Source organism: Hypomesus transpacificus, chromosome 21, assembly GCF_021917145.1.
Source record: "Hypomesus transpacificus isolate Combined female chromosome 21, fHypTra1, whole genome shotgun sequence".
NCBI lineage: Eukaryota > Metazoa > Chordata > Actinopteri > Osmeriformes > Osmeridae > Hypomesus > Hypomesus transpacificus.
In genome coordinates, this window is record NC_061080.1 from 6,161,643 (window position 1) to 6,184,803 (window position 23,161).

General features: G+C 43.8%; 1 protein-coding gene across 3 annotated transcripts in view; it reads right to left on the reverse strand.

Moving 5' to 3' along the window:
• The window catches only part of abcc10 (ATP-binding cassette, sub-family C (CFTR/MRP), member 10), a 114,603-nt gene that overhangs the window by 12,780 nt on the left and 78,662 nt on the right, over nt 1-23,161 (reverse strand). For 2 of the 3 annotated variants that reach the window (XM_047044313.1, XM_047044312.1), the window contains exons 13-19: nt 22,974-23,103; nt 21,770-21,962; nt 21,134-21,477; nt 20,806-20,975; nt 16,340-16,500; nt 2,433-2,686; nt 2,012-2,157 (exon numbers count right to left, since the gene is read on the reverse strand). In XM_047044313.1, coding sequence (XP_046900269.1) covers nt 2,012-2,157; nt 2,433-2,686; nt 16,340-16,500; nt 20,806-20,975; nt 21,134-21,477; nt 21,770-21,962; nt 22,974-23,103 — 1,398 coding nt within the window. The remainder of the gene's footprint in view (nt 1-2,011; nt 2,158-2,432; nt 2,687-16,339; nt 16,501-20,805; nt 20,976-21,133; nt 21,478-21,769; nt 21,963-22,973; nt 23,104-23,161) is intronic. The other variant, XR_006957902.1, reaches the window with a different exon arrangement.

A 23,161-nucleotide genomic window follows, 5' to 3' on the forward strand; every position in this document is an offset into this window, starting at 1 on the left:
ACAGTAGGCTAGGCTAGGCCACTGCCTGCGCAAGCAAGCACACCCTACAATTTCCCCAGAAATTGTACCCTCTCTAGTTCTTATTATTACACATCTGCCATGGAAGTCTATGGCAGCCCCTAGAACCACTGTGTCAGAAGTTTATGAAATTTGGCACACTCTTTGGGACCTGTCACTATTGCTTGCAGCTATATTTGGTGGCCAAGCAGCGAAGCCACTTAAGTGTTTCTACCTTTTCTTATTATTATTATCATCTTCCTCTCCTCTATGGCAGCCCCTAGAACCGTATGGTAAAAACTTGTGAAATTTGGCACACTCATTAAGCACAGTCCCCTCTTTATATCCACCATGTTTCATGTCTCCCATTGGAGCACTCTAGCGCCACCAACGGTTCAAAGTTGGACTTGTGTTTACACAAGTAACTTTTGAACCTTATGACCGATTTTCAAAAATGAGGTACCATTGGATTCCCTCGTTCAAGACGAGTTCTATGACGTCAATTTCTGATAATAGATTTTCCGCCATTTTGAATTTTAAGAAAACACGTTTTTTCGCTTCTCCTCCAATTTTTGTCAAATCTTCCCCAGAATTGGCACACATAATCGTCAGACCAACCCTCACTGAAGTTATTCAAAGATTTTTGATTTTCAAAACCGTTTGTCCGGTACAGCCAATCAAAATCGTCAACAAAGCAACCAAACAGTAAGTTGCCTCATATCTCAGCAATTCTTTGAGAAATCAACACTAAACTTGGTAGGTTGACTCAGAACCCTCTTCTGAGTATGTCCAAACAATTTGGTGTCATGTGATCCCTGGGCGTGGCCACAGGAATCTAAATTGTGTTTTGGCCAATAACTGTAGATTTTTTTGCCTTTATTAAGTGATTCCTTTGTCTCATGATATCTTGGGACGTCCAGTGTGTGACCCATCATCATTTGTGATAACAGCCAAATTGATGCGGCCGCCATTTAGAATTTCTGAAGAAAAAAGTTATATTCCATTCACACATCTGTGAATCCGCTTGGACAACACCCAAGCCGATGAAGTGACCAATGAACTCTCACATCTACACAAAGATACTCCCACTTATTCGGATTATAAAAACCAACAACGAACAATCACTTGTTAGTCCATTGCTACCGCGAGTCCAGCAATACCAACAAAGCTGTGGTAAACGCCGTCAGGATAGGCATTCCAAAGGATCTCACCAATCTTCTCCTGGGATTCAACAAGATTAGTGATTGGCCCACTACCTGAACAATAGAGGTATCCAAACCACAATTCTAATTGCGACCTGACTGAAATCACGCAGACTGAGTTTAATGATCCCTGCAGCGCTGCCGCGCTTTGACTTCTGATATTTTTCAAATGGGCTTTGGACGCCCTCAACCTCATTGATCAACCCTGATCAATACAGAAGCTATGGCTAACACTCTTTCCTCCCCATAGCATTGGCGTGAGCTATGTTTATGATTTGTAAGGATGCGTCAGATGGCTGAGCGGTGAGGGAGTCTAGTAATCCGCGGGGACTAGTAATCCGAAGGTTGCCGGATCGATTCCCCGCTGTGCCAAATGACGTTGTGTGCTTGGGCAAGGCACTTCACCCTACTTGCCTCGGGGGGAATGTCCCTGTACTTACTGTAAGTCGCTCTGGATAAGAGCGTCTGCTAAATGACTAAAAGTAAATGTAAATGTAATCATCGACTGTCTTTCTTTCTGTCTTTCTTTAAGTTAGACCATTTCATTCTGTTCATTGAAAACAATCTCTCATATCAAATTCATAATATAACTTGTTCATACTATCCATATTTACTTTAATAAAACCTTTGTAAAATATATTTTGACGTGTGCGTCTTCACTATTGTTACAATCTGCCTCTTAGAATGAATTACTTCCTTCAGAATACTGATAATTACATATTAACCAAAGGTTTCCTTGGTTCTCTGATAACTCAATACTTTATTATAGATCGAGTATATATTTTCTTATACAACCACACCCCGCTACACACCTATGCTGTTGATGACTTGACTGAGGTGGCACTGCTCTAGGGCGTCTGCCAGACTGTGATCTGAATGTCGTCCACAAGGGTCCAGGTTCTCCCTAACTGTCCCATTGAACAAGAACGGGTCTTGGGGGATGATAGCCAGCTTGGACCTGCAATGAGCAGAATAATATTGTTGAATGTGGATCTAACATGGCCCCATCATTTAAAAATATTTGATTCACATTATTGAAGGTGTATTAGCAGAACGGGTTCTTGTAAATTTTCTTTTAAATGCAACAAGGTAATGTGTCATGTTTCAATGAGAAGAAAGTGGTTGTATATTTTGCAAACACTGAATCTTTATTATTAATAAAGGTACTATTTACATTTAAAACATTAAAGTGCTTCAACCCCCATCCTCACCATAAGCCCAACCCATTTTTACCTGAGTTGGGCAAGTCCCACATGGGTCGTGTCCAATCCGTCCAGTAAGATCTGACCCTGGCTGAGCTCAACCATACGGAAAAGGGCCATGAACAGGGACGACTTGCCTGAGCCAGTGCGGCCCAAAATTCCAATCTTTTCTCCAGGACGGACCACCAGACTCAAGCCATCTAGGGCATTGGGCATGCCCTCTCTGTAAGACAGAACAGCCCCCCGGAACTCTATCCAGCCCTGCTCTGGCCACCCAGAGGGTACCTGGGGGGAGAATGAAAGTCTGAGGTGAGTGATGCATTTTATTATTACAAAAGCATGCCTTAATGTCTCTTGCAATTCCATAAATTCAGATGAACTCTTTAAAAAAATCTAAACTAGTACCATGCACTCTCCTCTACCTTCTCCACCTCCCTTAAGGCCAAAATAGACTTCACGCTAAGTATGTGTACGCATACGCTGAATGGCTGCGGCACATATCCAGCGTTTGTTTGGTGCGTAGTATACATACACATCTCTGGCCCTTAAATATAGGCATACTCAAGGTGCAATACCAACAAAAAATTTAGGGCGGTATACCAAAGATCCTCTGACGTGCTGAGAGATAAAAATAGTTAACAGCAAAGAAGTAGAAGCTTACACAACAGCGGTACATTTTAAAGAGCAAACGTGAGCTGGCTCACAATGAGACAAATACATACATTAGCAATAGCCAGCCTTCTCCTATGTAGCCATGGTTATTGCTGTTGTACAACGTCTGAAGTAGTCTATTTAGTCAAAAAAAAATTGTCGCTGACCTTTCTCCTAGTAGACATAGCTTTTACACATCAATGTTGACATAAATGAGTATGCGAGTAGCTTTCACGTATTTACACACTTACAAAACCCCTTCCCCTGAATTCCTCATTGCTGATGACTTAAGGGTCAACTATGAGAAGGTGGCAAGCATTCGAGACTCATTCACCCCCCGGCGTCAGCTGAAATGAGCATAGCATCCAGCTCCTCCTCAGACCTCAAACTAGCTACCCCCCCCCCCCCTGTTCCTCTTCAGCACTTTGCCTCCTAATTATGGGTCCCGCAGGTTTCTGTGCTGGGACCCCTTCTCATCTCCATCTACAGTAGATCACATAGCTTCTCATGCCACTGCTACACTGATGACACTTCTTTGTCCCACCCCAGTTAAGAAAATAAACTTGGCATGTCTGGCTCCTCATGTCTGTCTCCACCACCTGAAACTGAATTCAGACAAGTTGGAGCTACTCTTCATTCCTGAAAGATACTCCCTGGCACAAGAGCTCTCCATCACTACTGATAGCATGTATGTGGCAGTTAGAAATATTGTAATCTAGCCATTCAATCATTCAGCAAAATGTAATTTATTATAGAGGATGTCACACACGTTGAGGGTTAAGGCCGCAATATGCTACTCCGACTCCGTTTACGGATGGGCGGGCGGACGGATACGGACGAATGGTTCTCCGTAGGCTGTGGGTGCTGAAAACAATTCAACGCCAGAAGAGTAGGTGGCGCAACGCTTTTTTGTCAAAGATGACCTTACAAAAACCGTCTTTGTGTGGATGTTGTCGTCGAGGGTTTATTTACCTAGGTTACATTTACATTTAGTCATTTAGCAGACGCTCTTATCCAGAGCGACTTACAGTAAGTACAGGGACATTCCCCCCGAGGCAAGTAGGGTGAAGTGCCTTGCCCAAGGACACAACTTCATTTGGCACGGTGGGGAATCGATCCGGCTACCTTCGGTTATCGAGAAGTCGGAGCAAATGCACAAATTAGCCGTTTCATTAAAAAAACACAAATTTTCAGCAACTACACTGCCCATTTCTCGTCACATTTTAATTCAGATGTTGATTTACATGTACTGTTTAGCTGAAATATGAATTGTAAAAACTTACAGCAATGGCGGTCAAAGGATTCTGTTTGTTCTGTTTATCATGGCAACCCCGCCCCTGAAGCAAGCGGTTCTTAATACTGGCCAATCACAGCCAAGGGGGTATCCTAACTATCCGAAATTGCGACGTATAATTAGAAAATTCAGGAAGTGCACGTCAAGCTCTCCGGGGCTTTCCGACAGACTTTTCAAGAGGCAGAACCCACGCTAAGCAGCTGGGCCGGACGTTGTCTCCCCTGCCACCCTCAAAAACTGTGCTGACCAGCTGTCTCCGGCGTTCACCTACATCTTTAACACCTCCCTGGAGACATGCCAGCCTGTCTCAAGTCCTCCACCATCATCCCTGTGCCCCAAAAGCCCAGGCCAACTGGACATGACTACAGACCCGTCGCCCTGACCTCTGTGGTAATGAAGTCTTTCGAGCACCTGGTGCTGGCGCACCTTAAATCCATCACAGACCCTCTACTGGACCCCCTGCAGTTTGCCTACAGAACCAACAGGTCTGTGGACGACGCAGTTAACATGGCCTTCCACTTCACCCTACAGCACCTGGACTCCCCAGCATCCTACGCCAGGATCCTGTTTGTGGACTTCAGCTCTGCCTTCAATACCATCATCCCAGCCCTTCCTTGTCTGTGCAAACTTTCATGGCAAATAATCCATTCTGATTCTATTCATTATTTATTGTCAGAGCACAGTCCAGTAGGCCTATTGCAAATACAAGAGGCAAGAGTAACTTGTGTGGAAATTCTCCCCAAAAAATTGAAATTCATCCTTTTATTTCTGACTGTAACATTGGGACTCCCATGTCCCATTGTGGATCTCAGGTTACTCATGAGCAGTAGCGCATTGTGTGCAAATGAAAGTTGGCAGCCTACCAAGAAGGACAATTAATAGACAGTGAACATTGTCAGAAGCAAACTACCCCTATTTTCCAACTTCATTCAGTAGGCATTTTCTAGCGTAGTTCCCATAGAAGTCGATCAACCTATATTAGCTGTAATGTTTCGTATGTAGGCTATGTTTATCTGTACAAATTGCGATATCCCATTCCCCCTTCTAATCACCAAGCATTGAATTTGCAGATTTGGTCTCAAGTACCCTTAAATTAATGTTTCACAAGTAGTTTGGTCAACTTTCAAGCATGCCTTTCTTTCTGAAGTTTTTAACCACTGGGGCACAAAGAGCCAGGATTTACCACCATATGATAAAAACATAACTTTTACAACGATCTGTCAGATTCAAGACTCAGGAGTTTAGCCATGAATAAGTATTAACCATTGGGGTGTACTCCAAATAGAGGTTTTGTGGTAACTTTTTTTCTTCGTATAAAGGAAATGTATGTTTGGGGCAGTGTGCAAAATATGAGTGGGGTCCGGGGAGGCTCGACCCCCCCGATTAACCAATGAGCCCCACTGAAAGCCTCAAAAGCAAAATTTGAAGGGGGTCTCAATTTTTTTCAAAATAAATAAATAATATAGTCACAAAAACATTTTTAGGCTCACAATGTCCAGTATTCTGATTTCAAAACATTTATTCACAAATGTTTTTGCCAAGCGGAGCCAGCCAGTCCTGTGCACGTATAGCCATGTGCGCCAAACAGAAACATTGAGAAGTCAATGGCTAGCAAGCGAAAGCTAACCAGAGTGCATCATTCATGTATTCCGGGGATCTCAGCTAGGATTGAGGCCTGCCTCGCAGACATCTCTGCCTGGATGACCGAGCACCACCTCCAGCTGAACCTCGCCAAAACAGAACTTCACATCATCCCGGCTAAACCCTCCATCTCCCATGATCTGTCAATCACCCTGGGATCTGCGATGGTGACCCCTTCATCCTCAACCAGGAACCTTGGGGTTACCATGGATGACGAGCTCTCCCTCACGGCCCACATTGCCGCAGTCTCCCGGTCTTGTAGATTCACCCTCTACAACATCCGGAAGATCAGGAGATACCTGTCTGAGCACTCCACCCAGCTGCTAGTCCAAGCAATGGTCCTCTCCAAGTTGGACTACTGCAACTCGCTGCTCGCTGGTCTCCCAGCATGTGCAACCCGCCCTCTTCAGAGGATTCAGAACGCAGCGGCCCGCCTGGTCGACAATCTTCCCAGACGCTCCCATGTTACCCCGCTCCTCATCTCTCTCCACTGGCTACCCATCAACGCCCGTATCAGATTCAAGAACCTGGTACTGACCTTCCGAGCAGTGAACGGGATTGCACCCGACTACATCAAGTCTCTCCTGCAACCTTACACCCCCACCCGTCACCTACGGTCTTCCTCAGACAACCGCCTGGTGGTCCCACCGCTCAAGACTGCCAGGTCCCAACACAAGCTCTTCTCCTGCCTGGCCCCCCAATGGTGGAACCAGCTCCCCACCTCCATCAGGGACACCGACTGTCTCGCACCTTCAAGAAAAGGCTCAAGACACACTTGTTCCGGGAGTACAACGGCACTTAGGAATGCTTGGCTAGACCTGTTGCTAGTTTCCTCCAGGATCACAATGACTCTTATTGAGTGACTTGTTGCTCTTGTAGGTTAGTTATAACGAAGTTAAGTCTTGTACTCGCTGTGAAATATTTTACTATTGATTGTTCTTCCACAGGTACAGTAGTGCACTTTTTTGTGGTTCATGTTGTTTTAATTTGTAAACTTGTATAACTGCATGCTCTTATGGGTCTTCCCTTTTGGCACTAGTTTAGTTTTTCACAATGTATGCTTCATGTTTTGGCTGCTTGCAATGTTTGGGACTACCTCGTTGTTATGATCAGTGACCTATGCTCTTCTGTAAAGCTCTCTCTTGGAAGTCACTTTGGATAAAAGCGTCTGCTAAATGCATAAATGTAAATGTATTCATGTATATTTATTCATGTAAAATAAATAAATGTAAAATGAATAAATGCAATAATTGTCATGTCTGCATTGTAATGCACAACTTTGCCTCCTTGTTAAAACAACGTGCATCCAAACAACTTTAGCCAATGCAGCATCTTATGTCAGTGTTGCTTTACGAATACTAGCCTACCATATAGAACTAGAGAAGGTACAATTTCTGGGGAAATTGTAGGGTGTGCTTGTTTGCGTTGGATGCAGGTGGGTTCGTTTTCCCTTCTAGTGATATTTTCAAGCATTTAGCCTACTCATATTGCATAATTAATTAAGAACACCCTTTGAAACAACCAAACACTCATTGAAACAAGCTACTTTAACAACGTTGTCACTAGCAGTATTTCAGATTGAATTGCAATTCAAACAGTACCGTCTGCTAACTAAAAATAAGCCCCCCAAAACGTAAATACGTTTGATATTAATTTAGGGGGACATGGCTAATTCAAAAGCAGTCGGAAATGAGAATGTTTCTTTTGACATAATAATAGCTGTGGCATTGAAGACAGTAGCCTACTACTACACACTGCCAGTGGGCGAGCCGAGTCTGTGACTCTGAGGTTAACGTCAAAACAAGACGTGGTCAATCAAATTCCAAGTTTTACACAAATCACAAAAATATGCTGACCCGCTGGCTGTCTTTGCAATCGCCAGATCTTTAAAACACTGCTCTCCATTTTGATGTAGAATTGACCCTGGTACGAAATTAAGAAAATACTCATCAGACGCAGATCGACAACAGCTGCCGCAATTGTCCATGGAGGCTGACGGGGCTCTCACGTAGCAAACAAATCAAAGTTTTTACAGCAACCTACATAAAAATCTCACCACCTGGCTGTCTTCACAATAGTCATATCGTCATAACATTTCCCTCTTTCTGGTTTTTCGCGTAAAATTGAACTATAAAATTAAGAAAATGCTACTATGACGCTTTCTAGCATGGCTGCCATCTAAAAGACTAGGCGGTCTCACGGGCGACCCGCACTCGCTCAAATTACAAAGACTTTCACAACCTAAATCAAAGATCCAAGATTGCAGTTCCACTCGAAATCGCTTCCTCAACAAAGTCCAAAGGTTGAGAATTTTGGGGGTGGTATTTTTCACTCATAATCCAAGCTCCAACTTGTGTGCTAGAACGTCTCTATCACCTTGTTTCCATGCATCGTAGCTAGCGAGTACCCTTCGTTGACAGAATGCACTTTTTTGCCACAAAAACGTTGTAACGTCCTAAACTGTGCAACGGAACGTAAATCCGAATAGAAATAACGCAATCGTGACCAAGACGAACATTTTGACACCTACGTTGTCTATGTAGTCCAAATATTGACTGAGCCTTAGGGGCGCGAAAATAAACAATAATAAATAATAATAAATATATATGTGACATAACAATGGTTTGAGCTCGCCGAAAGCAAGCACACCCCAATAATACTAGAATAATAGCATATCGGATTATCGAAAATGGTTAAGCGTGTGTGTGTTGTCATGTTGGCTATAGACTGCTTGTCTTGGCTTCCATGAAATAGGTACTGTAATGTTATACCTACTGCCAGTAGCGGACTGGCCATCGGTAGCGCCATGTTTATTTTACATAAAGCTCCAAAAACGATTTTTCGCCCAAATCAGCCCCAAAATTTTGCTCGCGCAAATGCACGCTCGCATTAACTGTGGAACTCCTTACTAGCATCACATCAACCAAGAATGTGCATGCATTAGCAGGGCACTGTGGTGGCATATACGGGTGCCGGATCTGGTGGGCTGGTCAGGATCAAAAAACCAGAGCCTATTTGTACTCCCAGTCCGTCCCTGCCTACTGCATATTGAGCAAATTTAGATCGGTATTGCGCAACAATTGAGAGATGGGTACCCCCGAATATTGACGGGTATTTCGCACACTGGAGTGGGGTATTGAAAGAGAACCATTGACTGTGAAAAAAAGAATGAACGTGTGTCCGCTTCCTCCCACTGTCCAAAAATGAAGCCAAAGTATATTGGATTCAGGTGCTGCCATCTTGCGCTTGTGATGTAATTTGGAGCCAGAGTCTGCTCAGTAGTGATCGGGTGGTGGAGCTGCAGTATTGAGGTCCCATCCATACACTCGCCTGACCCAATCGCAAGCACACACTAACCCCTTTTTATATCGTCAAATAACCTATAAAAAAACTGATCAGAATAATGATTTCTTGAGCAGACATCAGGGTAATAAGAACTACCTATAGTGACAGAAACCATCTTTGCAAAAATTAATTTGACGTGCACTTTGATTTTGTTGTTTGGCTCATGTCCCATCCGCTAACATGGAGGGGACTTATGATCTATACTGCAGCCATCCACCAGGGGGCGATCAAGATGTTTTGGATTCACTTTTCAGAGCTATTATAACGTACATTCCTTTTACAGTCTATGAAGAGAACATTTAAATGGATACTTTCAATTTCCTTAAGGAATCGGCTGATCGGGGTGTCTGACAGGGCTACAGGGTCTGGCATTTTGCTTGATCTGCCTGATCCTGTCTGGTTCGGCAATATCGGTCGATATCAGTCAATCGACGGGCAGGCGTGGGCCCTGCATGGCTCTGGCAGGCTGTCTCGCGTCAGGTATGCGTCAGGTATGCCCCAAACAGTCGCAGTGGCATCTGTCGGGATTAAACGGCGATCGCGGATGTCTTCATGCTTTTATGGCTTAAGCGTCGTAGCGGGTGCGCATTTCTACATTCCGTTCGAGTCCTGCGTAGGTCAGATGGACGGGTGCAGGGTGCATTCGTGCTGCACCTGCCGGCCGATTTGTGTTCAAATTTTCGTCCTTGCACCGGCTCAGTGAGTTTCATTCGTCGTTGCTCGGGCGTCTTAATTTCGCATGCGCATCGTCTCACGGTCGGTCGTCGTTCCCGTCTGTGGCCGTGGCTACCTCGGTTGCGGGCTGCTGCACAATTGCGTCGTCTGAGGGTTGCAATCCGATTGCGATTTGGGCCGTGCTCTGCGGGCATTTGAACGGTGTGTTCTGTACTGCCGGAGTGCAATTTTAGCTCCCTGTCGGTGCATTGTGTTGGGGATTGGATGCAAATGAAGGGCTCGTGGCTCGTTAGAATGGAGTTCGGCAGGCGATTGCAAGTCACAGCACTATTCGACTGTATCCCACTATTTGTACCCCACTTGTCATAGGGTATTAGGGGTAGTATGTGTATTATATTATCTTGGATCTATAAGGTTGGTATAGGTTGTACTAGGCGTATTAGAGGTCCAGTATTTTGTATTGGATTTTATCTATTCAGGAGGTTTAACTATTTAGCTTGGTTAAGATGTAGTCTATGTTCTGTGTGTACTCACGTCATGCCAGGTTGCTTGCGTTTTCTGTCCTGAGAATTCAGGGCCCAGTTTACCTGGTGTTTGCACATTCATCATAAAGACTTGTATGTGAATTTGTATCCAATCCCTGTAGCTCTCTGATGTGGGCTAAGCTTAATATGATGTGATAAGATACAAGGGTTCCCTGTAGCTGTGACAAGAGTGTCTGTTAAATGACTAAATGCAAATGTAATATGGTGCCGGGAGAGACATTGTTGTGTCTTGTGATAATGAAGACACAGTAACAATCAAGGGCATTAGATTAACAGTAGTGAGACGTCTTACAAGCTGGATGTGCATCACGGATAAATGTTTGTGGGCAGCATTTCTTCCCGGGTTGGTTAACAACGTAAGTGATGTCACATTCCAAACTTGACCTTTGCACATTCTCACTCTGGCGACTTAACCATAGACACACACATACCCTACTTAACATAGTACTAGTGTGAAGTTGGGCGGGTTCTCGTGTTACATGGCATATTAACTCCGCTTTCTGTCCCCTCTTTTACATGGTGCACCACCTCCGCTGTATGCGTTCCACGACCGCAATGAGTGAGGCCCTGTTTGTCACATATGCCGGGAAAGCATGACTACATAACCGTGACCGGGAGGCTTGGAATCCTGTGCCGGCGCTGTGGTCCGGACCTTAAACAACGTTGGAATCTCAAGTGGTCTCGGCTCACTGCTCAGTGTTGGGTCGTTGATCTGCAACACGTCGAAGCAGTGCCTAAGGTGGTTTGAGGCAACGCATCAGGTGGTATGTTGAGGCAGTGCCTCATTTGGTATGTCGAGGCAGGGCCTCAGTTGGTATGTCGAGGCACCGCCCCAGTTGGTATGTCGAGGCAGTGCCTCAGTTGGTATGTCGAGGCAGGGCCTCAGTTGGTATGTCGAGGCAGTGCCTCAGTTGGTATGTCGAGGCAGTGCCTCAGTTGGTATGTCTAGGCAGTGTCTCAGTTGGTATGTCGAGGCAGTGCCTCAGTTGGTATGTCGAGGCAACACTTCCGTTGGGACATCGAGGCAGTGCCTTAATTGGTTTGTCGAGGCAACGCCTCCGTTGGGACGTCGAGGCAACGCCTCCGGTGGGATGTCGAGGCATAGACTCGCACATGTCTACGGTGGTTCTAAACAGGGCAAGTGCGGGTAGCCTATTCCTGTCGTGAAATCACAGATTAAATCCTCTTTCTGTTCCCTTTCTTCCATGGTGAAATACCTCCGTTGGCGTTCATCATCGGTAATGAGCGAGCCCCGTTCGTTACCAATGCCGGGAACCCACGACGGCTAACTGGTTCACCGGCCGGCTTGGAATCCTGTGCCGGCGCTGGGGTCTGGATCCTAAACTGTAGCTACACGGCGCACTCGTTTGGAATCGGAGCGGCTACGTCTGCGTCTCAAGAGGTCTCGTCATCTACGCTGGAAGCATGGGTCGTTAGTCATCTGCAACGGTTCATTGTTACATTAGACTGAATGCAGGGATGTCTGGAAGGCCAGGAGGATGGCTTTCACTCTTCCAACCTCCAATAACCTTCACTCTTCTCATTCTTGTATTTCAGGCTATGTAGTCACTCACTCCATGTTTAGGTGTTCAAATGCTTAATAAGAAATGTTTCGTCTGGTGGCTGGCCGGGCGACAGGTGACAGTCACCATCGAAAGTTGGGATGTCAAGGCCGTGCCTCAGTTGGGATGTCGAGGCCGTGCCTCAGTTGGGATGTCGAGGGCATACCTCAGTTGGGATGTCGAGGCCGTGCCTCAGTTGGGATGTCGAGGCCGTGCCTCAGTTGGGATGTCGAGGGCATACCTCAGTTGGGATGTCGAGGCCGTGCCTCAGTTGGGTAGTCGAGGCCATGCCTCAGTCAGTAATCACGTTTGTTCAATTTCAATTGATTCACTATAGATGCAGCAGGGGCACAGTCTGCTCTGAGATACGATGCTGAGGGTAAGTATGGCTAACACGACGCTCAGCTAGTTCGACTTCTAGCACAACAGGGGCACCACATACACACAGCAGTCTCATGCATTGTCTCGTCTGGCATGTGGTTTTGTGTTGGGGGAATGCGTCGCTGCTCTCTACTCGGAGGTCGAGACGGTGTCTCCGTTGGGTGCGGCAGGAAGCCGATGCAAGCAGAACCATAATGCCAAATCAAATGTTACAATGATGTGTTGTACCGTGTGAATAAAGTATCAAGTAAATACTATACTGAGTCCTCCTGCCTGAAACAAGCGGAGCTGGTTCAGGCAGGGGGACGCGAGACATAGCGCTCATTAGCAGAGTGTCACTGGCAGCGCGTCATATCACGCAGTAGGTGCACACCCTCTTAGCAGGGCGGGCTATTTAATCAGGATATCGCTGCACTCTGCTTTGCTAGTGCGACACAGGGTGCTTCTGTTTAATCTGCTGCCTCCACCTCCCCGGCCCCCACCCTTTGTTCTGTGTTTCCTGTTGTAGGGGGAATGCGTCGCTGCTCTCTGCTCGGAGGTCGAGACGGTGTCTCCGTTGGATGCGGCAGGGAGCCGATGCAAGTAGAACCATAATGCCAAATCAAATGTTACAATGATGTGTTGTACCGTGTGAATAAAGTATCAAGTAAATACTATACTGAGTCCTCCTGCCTGAACCAGTCAAAGAGATCAAGAGGGAGAAACTTGAAATGACCTCCACATGAAAAGCAGTCCTGTTTTGGGGGTCATCTCATTGTTGCCCCTCTAGTGCACTTGTTGTTAATTTCATCAACACCAATAGAGCAGAAACTGATTAACAACCCCCTCTGCTACTTAACTGACCAGGGCTGCGTTTCCCGATAAATATGGATCATAGCTGTAACGAGGGTTCTCTACGATCAAAATAACGATCCATCGTTATTTCTTACGTGCGTTTCCCGAACATGCTCGTAAGGAGAACCATCATACGTGTCTCTTAAGTTGCACTTAACAAGACGCTGTCCATTGTACTGAAATGTGGTTCTTCTGACAAGACTTACATTTTAACCAAAATATTTCACGAATTACAGTACACAAAAATTATTTTCTGTCGCTACAGAAAACTTTACCTTTATTTTAGGCTACTTATTTGAGTACTTTTCAATGTACATTGTACGATGCTACATGAAGGCAAAGACAATAAGGTGAATGTGCAAACTATGCTGCATCTAAGTTTTAAACCGGTGTTAGGACCCTGCAATCAGCGACATAGGATGCTAAATACCAATAGGAGGTCTTGGAAATTAAGTGGGCTTGTTTCCAAATTGAGGTGAGGAAGCTCTTGTTTAAAGAAATCAAGTTCACAAGGCCCTCCATTTTTGTGTCTATTCTTCTGCCCGATCAAAAAGGTAGTGTCAAATTTAGGTTACCTTATAGCCTAAGCATACAATGTTTATTTAAATTAAGTAAAGGCTGAATTGTGTATTGTATCATATATTCAGTGTTGCCTGTCCAATCCTTACATGTTTTTCACCTTATAGATCCAAGTGAGGAGCAGGAGCAGGGAAAACAAACTCCCATAAAACAACTATTTCTCAAATTACTTGTGCCTTGGTTTTTAACTGTTGTTGGTACTCCACAATTACATATATATATATATATATAAATTAGGGCTGTCAAGCGATTAAAATATTTAATCGAGATTAATCGCATTATTTCACATGATTAATCGCAATTAATCGCAAACTATTTAATCTGTAAAAATGTTAACGCAATAAATGATCAAAATAAAAAAACATTAAAAGGGTGTACTTAAAAACTTCAAATAGGCCTAACTGGATTTAATGTCCATATAAGAAGTTTAGATGGAACACAACTTAAATTGTGAGGGAGTTTTATTCACTCACAAACTATACTGCTGTAGCTATAATAAACATCTACAAAATTTGACTTCTGGAAAATAAAATAGGCTACATTTAAGACATGTTGTCTTATATCCTGCTCCATAATATTAAAATCTCACTCAAACATACTTCAGATACTTCAGCAACCACAGATTGACCTTAACATTGAACAAGACAGTTTCTATTTTGTTGAACTCAGTCAGCTGCTCGCTTCTATTGCGAGTGTTGTCTGCCATTTGTTACAGGAGCTAACGCTGCTGCTGCTAGCTGTGTGCTTTGTTTGCATGCGATAGTTTAGGCTGGAAGTAGGCTACTCCGGTGATAACTAAACTCAGCCTGACAATCAGTACACACAGCCTTAGTTTTGTCAACCGAGCCGTCTCGCAACTTCTTGAAATGGAACTTCCCATCTAAAAGCCCTCTCTCCATCATTCAGCTACCGTTAAAGTCATGTGACAACAGGTGATTCCCAGGGTCCAAAAGAAACCTGCGTTAACGCCACAATTTTTTTTGGTCGCGTTAAACTGAAATATCTGAGTTAAAATGAGTCCTATATATACTACTTGATTGAACTTCAAGGTAAAAAAAAACATGCATATAAATGGTATCAAACATGGCATGTCCCAGCTAGCAGCCTAAATAATTCAATGTACAAATACAAGCATCTCAGTCCAACATATTTACTGTCTTACTTTTTTAGTGCTGAATATCTACAATCTTGCATAGGCCAACAACTTTCCAAGACCATGTTTGCAATCTCATAATTCTCACATATTGGCTACAAATGACATTGTGACAAATGACAAACACAAACACTGGCAGTTTTCTGGAGGTTATTGGAAATGGACATTGGAAATGGCGCTCCAAGACCCCAGTGTCAAGATCTGTGCAGGCTGTCACAACTGCATTACTTTGCGACATCCCAGACCACATCCAATTCCCCACAACCAGAGGGGACAAGTTTGCAGTGCAGGACTTAGGCTATCTTCAATGGCTTTTATGATTTTTGTATTAGTCGTAGTTTTCACTCCCTCCTGGCCCCTTCACCCTGTGTGACTTCCCAGTCTTTCCATTTCCTGGGCGCCACCATCTCCTAACATCAGGCTCGGCTCTGCCACCAGCCTCTTCATCCACCGAGCTTGGCGTGCTACCAGCCCTTTAATTCTAATAAACATCTTCAATGTTCAATTGTTGTGTTATTTTACTCGTAAAAGCATTACGTTAATGCATTTCTAGTTACTATTGCACATCACAACAGCTATATTTAAATTTTAAGTATTTTGAATAAGACTGACGTTGTTTTTTAAATACCTTCATTGCATGCGCCAAACCCACCAAATCCCCAAAAATTGTGTAACCTAAATTTACTTGAGAATAAACCGGATTCTGATATATATATTTTTTTTACTAAGAAATATTCCAGTTCCAGCGTAACTGGTGTAAAAAGAGGACCAAAATAATCTTATTTTCCATCTGAAGTAACTTTCAGCATTAGTCTAATGTAGTTTTCATGGTCGGCCTACTTGTGTCTGCACTGGGTCTCTGTGCTACGATGCATTTAGCAATCTACGACTGTCTGGAGTTCTCATTAATCTACGAGGATTTTCAAGAGCCTCTTACGATGGTTTCGGGAAACGGCCCGTACAACTAAGATCCATCGTACAATGGACTCTATGATCAACTTAGGCTTACGATGCTTTCGGGAAACGCAGCCCAGATCATTATCAGAGAAGTGCAATTTAATTTGTGCCATACCCAGATAAAAAACTGTTCCTTTAATTTTTTGGAGCAGTGTATTTGAGTATCAATAAAAAAGCATCAGAAAAATACATGTTCATTGTTGTGCAATAGTTAACAATGAAACACTGAATAGAAAAACAGAACATAAAAGCAACACATTCTAAACTTACTAAACTTTGCAAAAGCCATACCATGTTCACGTCAGTGACACTGTCGCTCACCTGAGGGTTAGATTGTTGGGGCTCAGTGGGCAGGCTGGTGGTGTATTCTTCAGTGCGCTCAACACTCACCAGCTGCATCTCAGTCTGGGTAAAGCTGAAAATCAGCCCTGACAGTAGGTTTGTAATGGACAGGGCGTAGGATAGGGAGAGACCGACTAGACCTGGATGGGAGGTACCGGAGGGGGAACAAAGTTGTTAATTGTGAAAAATCTGTTGGAAATCATCCCTGTGGGAAACTTCACATGTAATATGGGTATCATTTAGGGCACAGTTTGCTATGGTACATAAGTACAATAACAAGAATAATATTGATATTGTTGTTTAAAAACGCAAAAGTACTCGAGTAATTAACAAAATAAACGACGGTTATATTCCAAAAATATTTGATAGTTGTAACCCTAGAGTGTACATTTGTAGCACACACAACCCTCTCTCTTTCTTGAAAAATTACCATCATAGGCTTAACAATATTATATCATCAATAAATAGTGTGTGTTGGGGGTGCTTACACACAGCTCTAATGCTATTGTTTTGCACTTGCTTTTTGGATTTCTCCCTACAAAGTTGAAGGGCCCATATTACATGGAGTACTCAGCCCCTCTAAAGTCCTATAGACTTTTGGGGCCCTGTTAAAGACATGAATGACTTAAGCCTAGCATATACCGTCTATGGCGCATCGTGTCATATCATATCAATACAATACATATGAAGTTAATAACAGCGACATCACGCAGAGGCTCTGGTTTAGGGGGCCCCTGAGCTCATGGGCCCCTGGGCCTGGGCCCGGTAGGCCCGTTGGTTAATCCTTCCCTGCATAAGTACATGACAAAGTTGAATGTAAGGGGCAGTTTCCACCTGCTTTGTCACAGGGAAATGGAGGCATACATTGCATTGCAAATGCTATTTTCACATGTTAAATGAATCCCATAAATATAAGAATCAACACAAACTCAAGACACATCCAAAATCATTAATTTATTATTGGAGAGGGTCGCAACTGAGTGTGCAATTAGCAATTTAATCTGCCGTTTTTTGGTGGGGTAGTTTACCAGCATGTAGGGTCAGACAAAGGGGATAGTGCATGTCCGGAGTACCTGTGTGTGACGTAAGCGCGCCAAGGGTGGCCAGGTACAAGGATAGAAGTTTTTTTTTATTTTTATGTATATGCTTTGTTATGGCTTGATGAAGGGTTACATAACTGTTTAAAGAGTATTTTGTATTAATGCCGTGTTAACAGTTTGCATTATGTACTTTGATACTTGTGAAATTATGTTTAGTATAATAGTCTAGTCCAGAGGTGGAGTCTACCTGGGCTAGAGCCTAGATAAAGGAGAGCAAGCTTCATTTGTGGGTTGGCATGAGTGGGGCATTTCTGTCAGACTCATGTCAGTGTATGTCTCTACGTTTGAGGATTGTTTGTCTCCTTGTCCACAAGCTGCAGCCTATATTTAAGAGCACTTTCACAACTTTTGATACTCCATCTTGGCCCTGGACACTGTGGTTACCCTACGACAGAACACAACAATGTAATATAAAACTTCCTTTTTGTCAATTCCCCAGCAACTTGGTTATTTGCACTGCAACTTCCAGGGGGCATCTACCAGTAGATGTATTAGTAACCAGTTTGAGTATTCAGATACAGGACATTCCTGATGCCACATTCCACAACATACTTAGGTACTACTGTGCGTTACTGCCATCAGACAGAAGATCTTATATATCTGCTTGTCCAAACTACTACGTAAATCACTGACTCCAGAAACCAAAAAACAACCCAAAGGTGTTGATTTGGTGAGAAGCATGTCTGGAACTGTGAGTGGGCCGGCCCCAGATCGTCGATCCCAGTTATGTTCCTTTTATTTTTAAGGGCTTTGTTTCATTGACTGGTAAGACTGAGAACCAGCGGACTGAGAACCAGCAGATTGAGAACCAGCGGAGATCCTACGGAAAACAGGCACAGCACGGTACCTAATCTTGTTGGATGCATTACCCGGGTCACAGGTAATGTTGCAGGGCATTGAGATAGGTTGTGTGCCAGTGCCTCTACATCTTGTGCATGTAGTCTCCGATCTCGTTAGTGGTTTATTTTGTGTAGGTGTACAACCCGTGCTCCCTGTAAAGAGCATAGACTTACTTTTAAGAAACGACATTGCAGGAGGTAGGATGATGCTTATATTAGAGGTGTTGAGTTCCCTCAACTTTTCTTTGTCCGATGACCTGGCTAGTGAGTTCCCTGAGGACTTTCCGGCATTCGTCGTGATGTGCGCACAGTGTCGCCGGCTGAGTGATGTGTCAGATTTGATGGAGTCAGTACTTTGTCCTGTGTTTACCACTGACAGCGTTTACTGCTCTAACCACCCGCTTGTCAGCACCCTGTCAGAAACCGAAAGAAGACTTGCCCATGGGAGAAGAACTTGTGGGCAGCGTTTGGCTGTCAGTCGTGAACGGTTGATTAACTGCCAAATGTACGACCCTACCCTAATTAAATCTTTCACATCGATCAGTTTTCCCATTCGGGCTAGCAAAGACGCTGTTAGGTACTTTTTAGAGGAATGGCTTCTAATGAGGAAGTGGACTAGTCGTACTGGTACTGTAGTGCAAATGTTGTCAAATACTGATTCCTATGGAATACCATTGGCATGTGTTGACCCTCGCCCATGATGACGAATGGTTGGGTCATTTAGGTATAGGAAAAACAGGGTCCACAGACCTGATTTCATCTGGGCAAACTTGAATACCGATGTGGTTCAATATTGCAAACACGTGTCATACCTGCCAGATAATAAGCAAACCAAACCAACACATTCCACCAGCCCCACGTCATTCCATACCGGTGATTGGCAAACATTTGAAGAGGTGATAATCACTTGTGTTGGCCCTTTACCAAGAACAATGACTGGTAATCAGTTTAGGCTAACAATTATGTGTAGAGCTACGAGGTACCCTGAGGCTATCCCCCTTTGCAATATCACGTCCAAAACAGTAATAACAGCTCTTTTTAAGTATTTCTCTACTTTCGGTCGGCCCCATGTGTCGCAGACAGATCAGGGATCCAACTTTCTCTCTAAGTTGTTTAAGAGGGTGTTGAAGTTGTTGGCCATAGCACACAATTAATCTAGTGCCTAACATATGGAGAGTCAGGGAACCATGGAATGTTGGCACCAAACCAAGTCCATGTTGCATAAGTTTTGTATGCAACATGGTTTGTAACACTTAAACTTTTTTTTTTAAAGTTTAAGTGTTTTGACACCAAGAAAGACTGGGATGAAGGGGTGCCTTTCGTGTTGTTTTCTTTCAGGGAATCCGTGCAGGAGGCTCTTGGGTTCAGTCCTGCCAAGCTCATCTTTGACCATGCAGTCAGAGAGGTCCACTGAAAGTGCTGAATGAACAGCTACCCCCTTCTTTATCTGTTAGCCCTGCACCCAAAAGTGTGCTGGAATATGTGAGTTGTGTTTGTGAGTGGCTATGTTAGGCTCATACCCTAGCGAGGGAAGCAATTGCCGCCACACAGGAGGTCATGAAGGAGCGTTTTGACAGGAATGCGGTTTCTCGGAGCCTCCAGCCCGATGTACCAGGCCGCACAATGGTACGGGAGCATGACGTCAATTAGTTATTGATCAGTCTGTTATATGGTCTGTGGCCGTTATGGCATGATTAGATGAAGACACTTACTCGCTATACATTTCCATTTGCTATTCAGAAAAAGAAAGAAATTGGGCATACTGTCACTTCAGGTGCAAATGTTCTATCTTGTGCTGTACCTCCTGCACGGACTAATTGCAATTAATCGCACATTTTTATCTATACTAAATGTCCCTTGATATCTTTTTGTCCAATAATTTTTTCAAATTTTAATGCTCTTATCAACATGGAGAAGTGGATCGGATTGCTTGGTGCAAATGTTTTTTTTTAATTGAACACAACATTGCAATTGCCTGGCTTTGACGAGGGGGCGGAGAATTCGCATCAGCTGAGTGCTTGGCCATCAAGTGGTATTTCAGACTGGACGTGCTGCGATGATAGCTCAGTTCACAACGACAAAACACACAGATCACTTTGGTCTTGTCAATGGAACCATTTGGCAACTTTTTTTAAGTAAACTTTCCATTCAGAATCTTATTGGTATCCATTTTGGCGTCTCGCACTCGCCATCCACTCAAAACTTAATGTTAGCCTACTACTCTTTAGCCGGCTCGCAAGCCCAAACAAGTGTGTGCGGTGTGCCTGTTGTTTTGTTTCCGGTCTAGCTAGATCCGGTGTGGTGTTGTAGTTTTTCTAACGTCAGTATTTGTTGCAACAGCATGTGAAAAAAACTACAAAGTTTGCTAGGCCAAAAATAACTTAGTGCCCCATCCCAAAATAATGTTTTGTATAGCATTTGTACACTATGGATTATAGCATAAGATCACATCAAAACAATCACAATGGCAGACAAATTAGATTATGTATACACGCTAACAAATCACCTGGATCAATGTTTTTGAACTTGTGCTGAATAACTGCAATGATTCCGATGACAGTCACCACGGCAACACCAATCATCTGCAGACGGATGTCCAGCCATTGCATGGCGGCGTTGCTAAGGAACAGACAGCGCTGGTTCACATCTAGTCTGCGTTCATTCTCTTCCTCAAACCTGGAACCATGAGAAATATAAGATAACATATTACTGTTAAATGCATGTATGTCAGCTGATCAGAAAATGTGCATTGTGCAGCCTTTTGGTCCCAGTAATTCCATTCAAGGACTTAATTTATCAATTAACCTGTCTAAAAAACATCCTTAAGCACAAACCTTGTGGCACTGCCACTAGCCCGGATCATCTCTAGACCGGTGATAGTTTCTGAGAAGTGAGAGTACACTGGAGAGAGGGTGAGACTACACAGGCGTTTTAACTCTCTGGACGTGTAGCGGTAAAAACGTTGTGTGCGGTAGTAGACTAGGGCCAGGGGTATCAGTGGCACTAGGACCCAGGGCAGACCATAACTCATTACCACCAATACGCCCAATACGCAAAAGATGTTGGCCAGCAGGATGTTGAGGACGAAGGGTAGAGAGTCATCTATGCTGTACATGTCAGAAGAGAAGCGGTTCAGGACTCGGCCCTGGGGTGTGGTGTCAAAGAATGCCATGGTGGCCTAGACATGCACACACGTAAGGAGAATTAAGGAAAGGTGCACGAGTTTATGAGCAGTGACAATAAGCATTACTATCTTCACTATTACAAATTAAAAGTTCATAATTATAATTAATAATACAATAATTTACTATTATTTCGCGTTATATCATATATGTGAATAGAAAAGTGAAAATAGCATTTGCTGAAATTCTCACAAAATACAGAACGGTCATTTGTATCTAACTACCCCCAACATGACAAAATGAAAATCGGTTTGTATTAGCCATTGTGTTACCATAGACTGAACTCACCTTTAGGATTTGGTCCAAAACTCGGTTGTGGATAAGTGTAGCAGCACGGATGCCTCCATAGGCAAAAAGAAAGGCTCTAATTGCTGTAAAGACAGTGTTGGTGACGGCTATGCAACCATACACAGTCAGATAAAACTTCACCTCAGAACTTATGTTGGTCACAGTGGCAATTTCCATGTCAGTGACTGGGTACCTGGAAATACATACAATGCTCTCTGTTAATTATTCGCAGAGGCTGTATGTCAGTGGATACTCCATCTTAATGGAGGGAAGCTGCAGAGCTTCAATGACACAAGCTAATACAAGCTATTAAAGGTCCCATGACATGCTGTTTTTGGATGCTTTTATATAGGCCTTAGTGGTCTCCTAATACTGTATCTGAAGTCTCCTTCCCCAAATTCAGCTTTGGTGTAGATTTACAGCCACTATGAGCAGTCCCACAATGAGCTTTCCTTAGGACATGCCATTTCTGTGTCTGTAGTGTTAAATGCTATGAGGGGGAGAGAGGCGGGGCTAACTGCCATGCTTTGGTCGTTTGCAAGCCATGTTGTCTCTCGAGGAAAAACCAATATTGCGTTTGCAGGTCGTAGCTCATTTTCTAATTGGCGGGCCAAATTCCCTGGGGCAGGCAAAGCAGAGACAGGGGAGGTAACCTTTCCTCTTATGACGACATAAGAGGAACATTTTAAAATCTGAGCGTTTGAGCTTTCATTTTCTCATTTACATTTACATTTAGTCATTTAGCAGACGCTCTTATCCAGAGCGACTTACAGTAAGTACAGGGACATTCCCCCCGAGGCAAGTAGGGTGAAGTGCCTTGCCCAAGGACACAACGTAATTTGGCACGGTGGGGAATCGATCAGGCAACCTTCTGATTACTAGCCCGACTCCCTCACCGCTCAGCCATCTGACTCCCTGTTCACAAAGGCGGAGAAGAATTCCCAGGGCTTGGTTTACACTTATCAATATTTCTAGCCACTGGGGGACCAAAGGCCGGCTAAGGGGAACTCATATTAATGTTAAATACCTCCTAAGGTGAAATGTTCATGTCATGGGACCTTTAAAGCAACATTCATGCATACACACTCATTCATTATAGTGTTGCAAAGCTGTTAGTGCTCCAACTGTTTGCTCACCATGCCAATATAAATACATAACGTTTTTAAGTGTGTAATAAATTATTAACATTTGTGACTGAACTCACATAAGTCCTCCAGATAAGAACAGCAGATGCTGTGTACTGAAATCAGGTGTTCGAAGACTCAGACCAGATCCATTGCACTTCAGTTTGGAGATCCAGTGGGACAACCACCAGTCAGACACATTTTTTGAGCCTGGAGACAATAATTTGGGAAATCAAATAGAAACATTAGAATTTTGTCAAAGAATAGA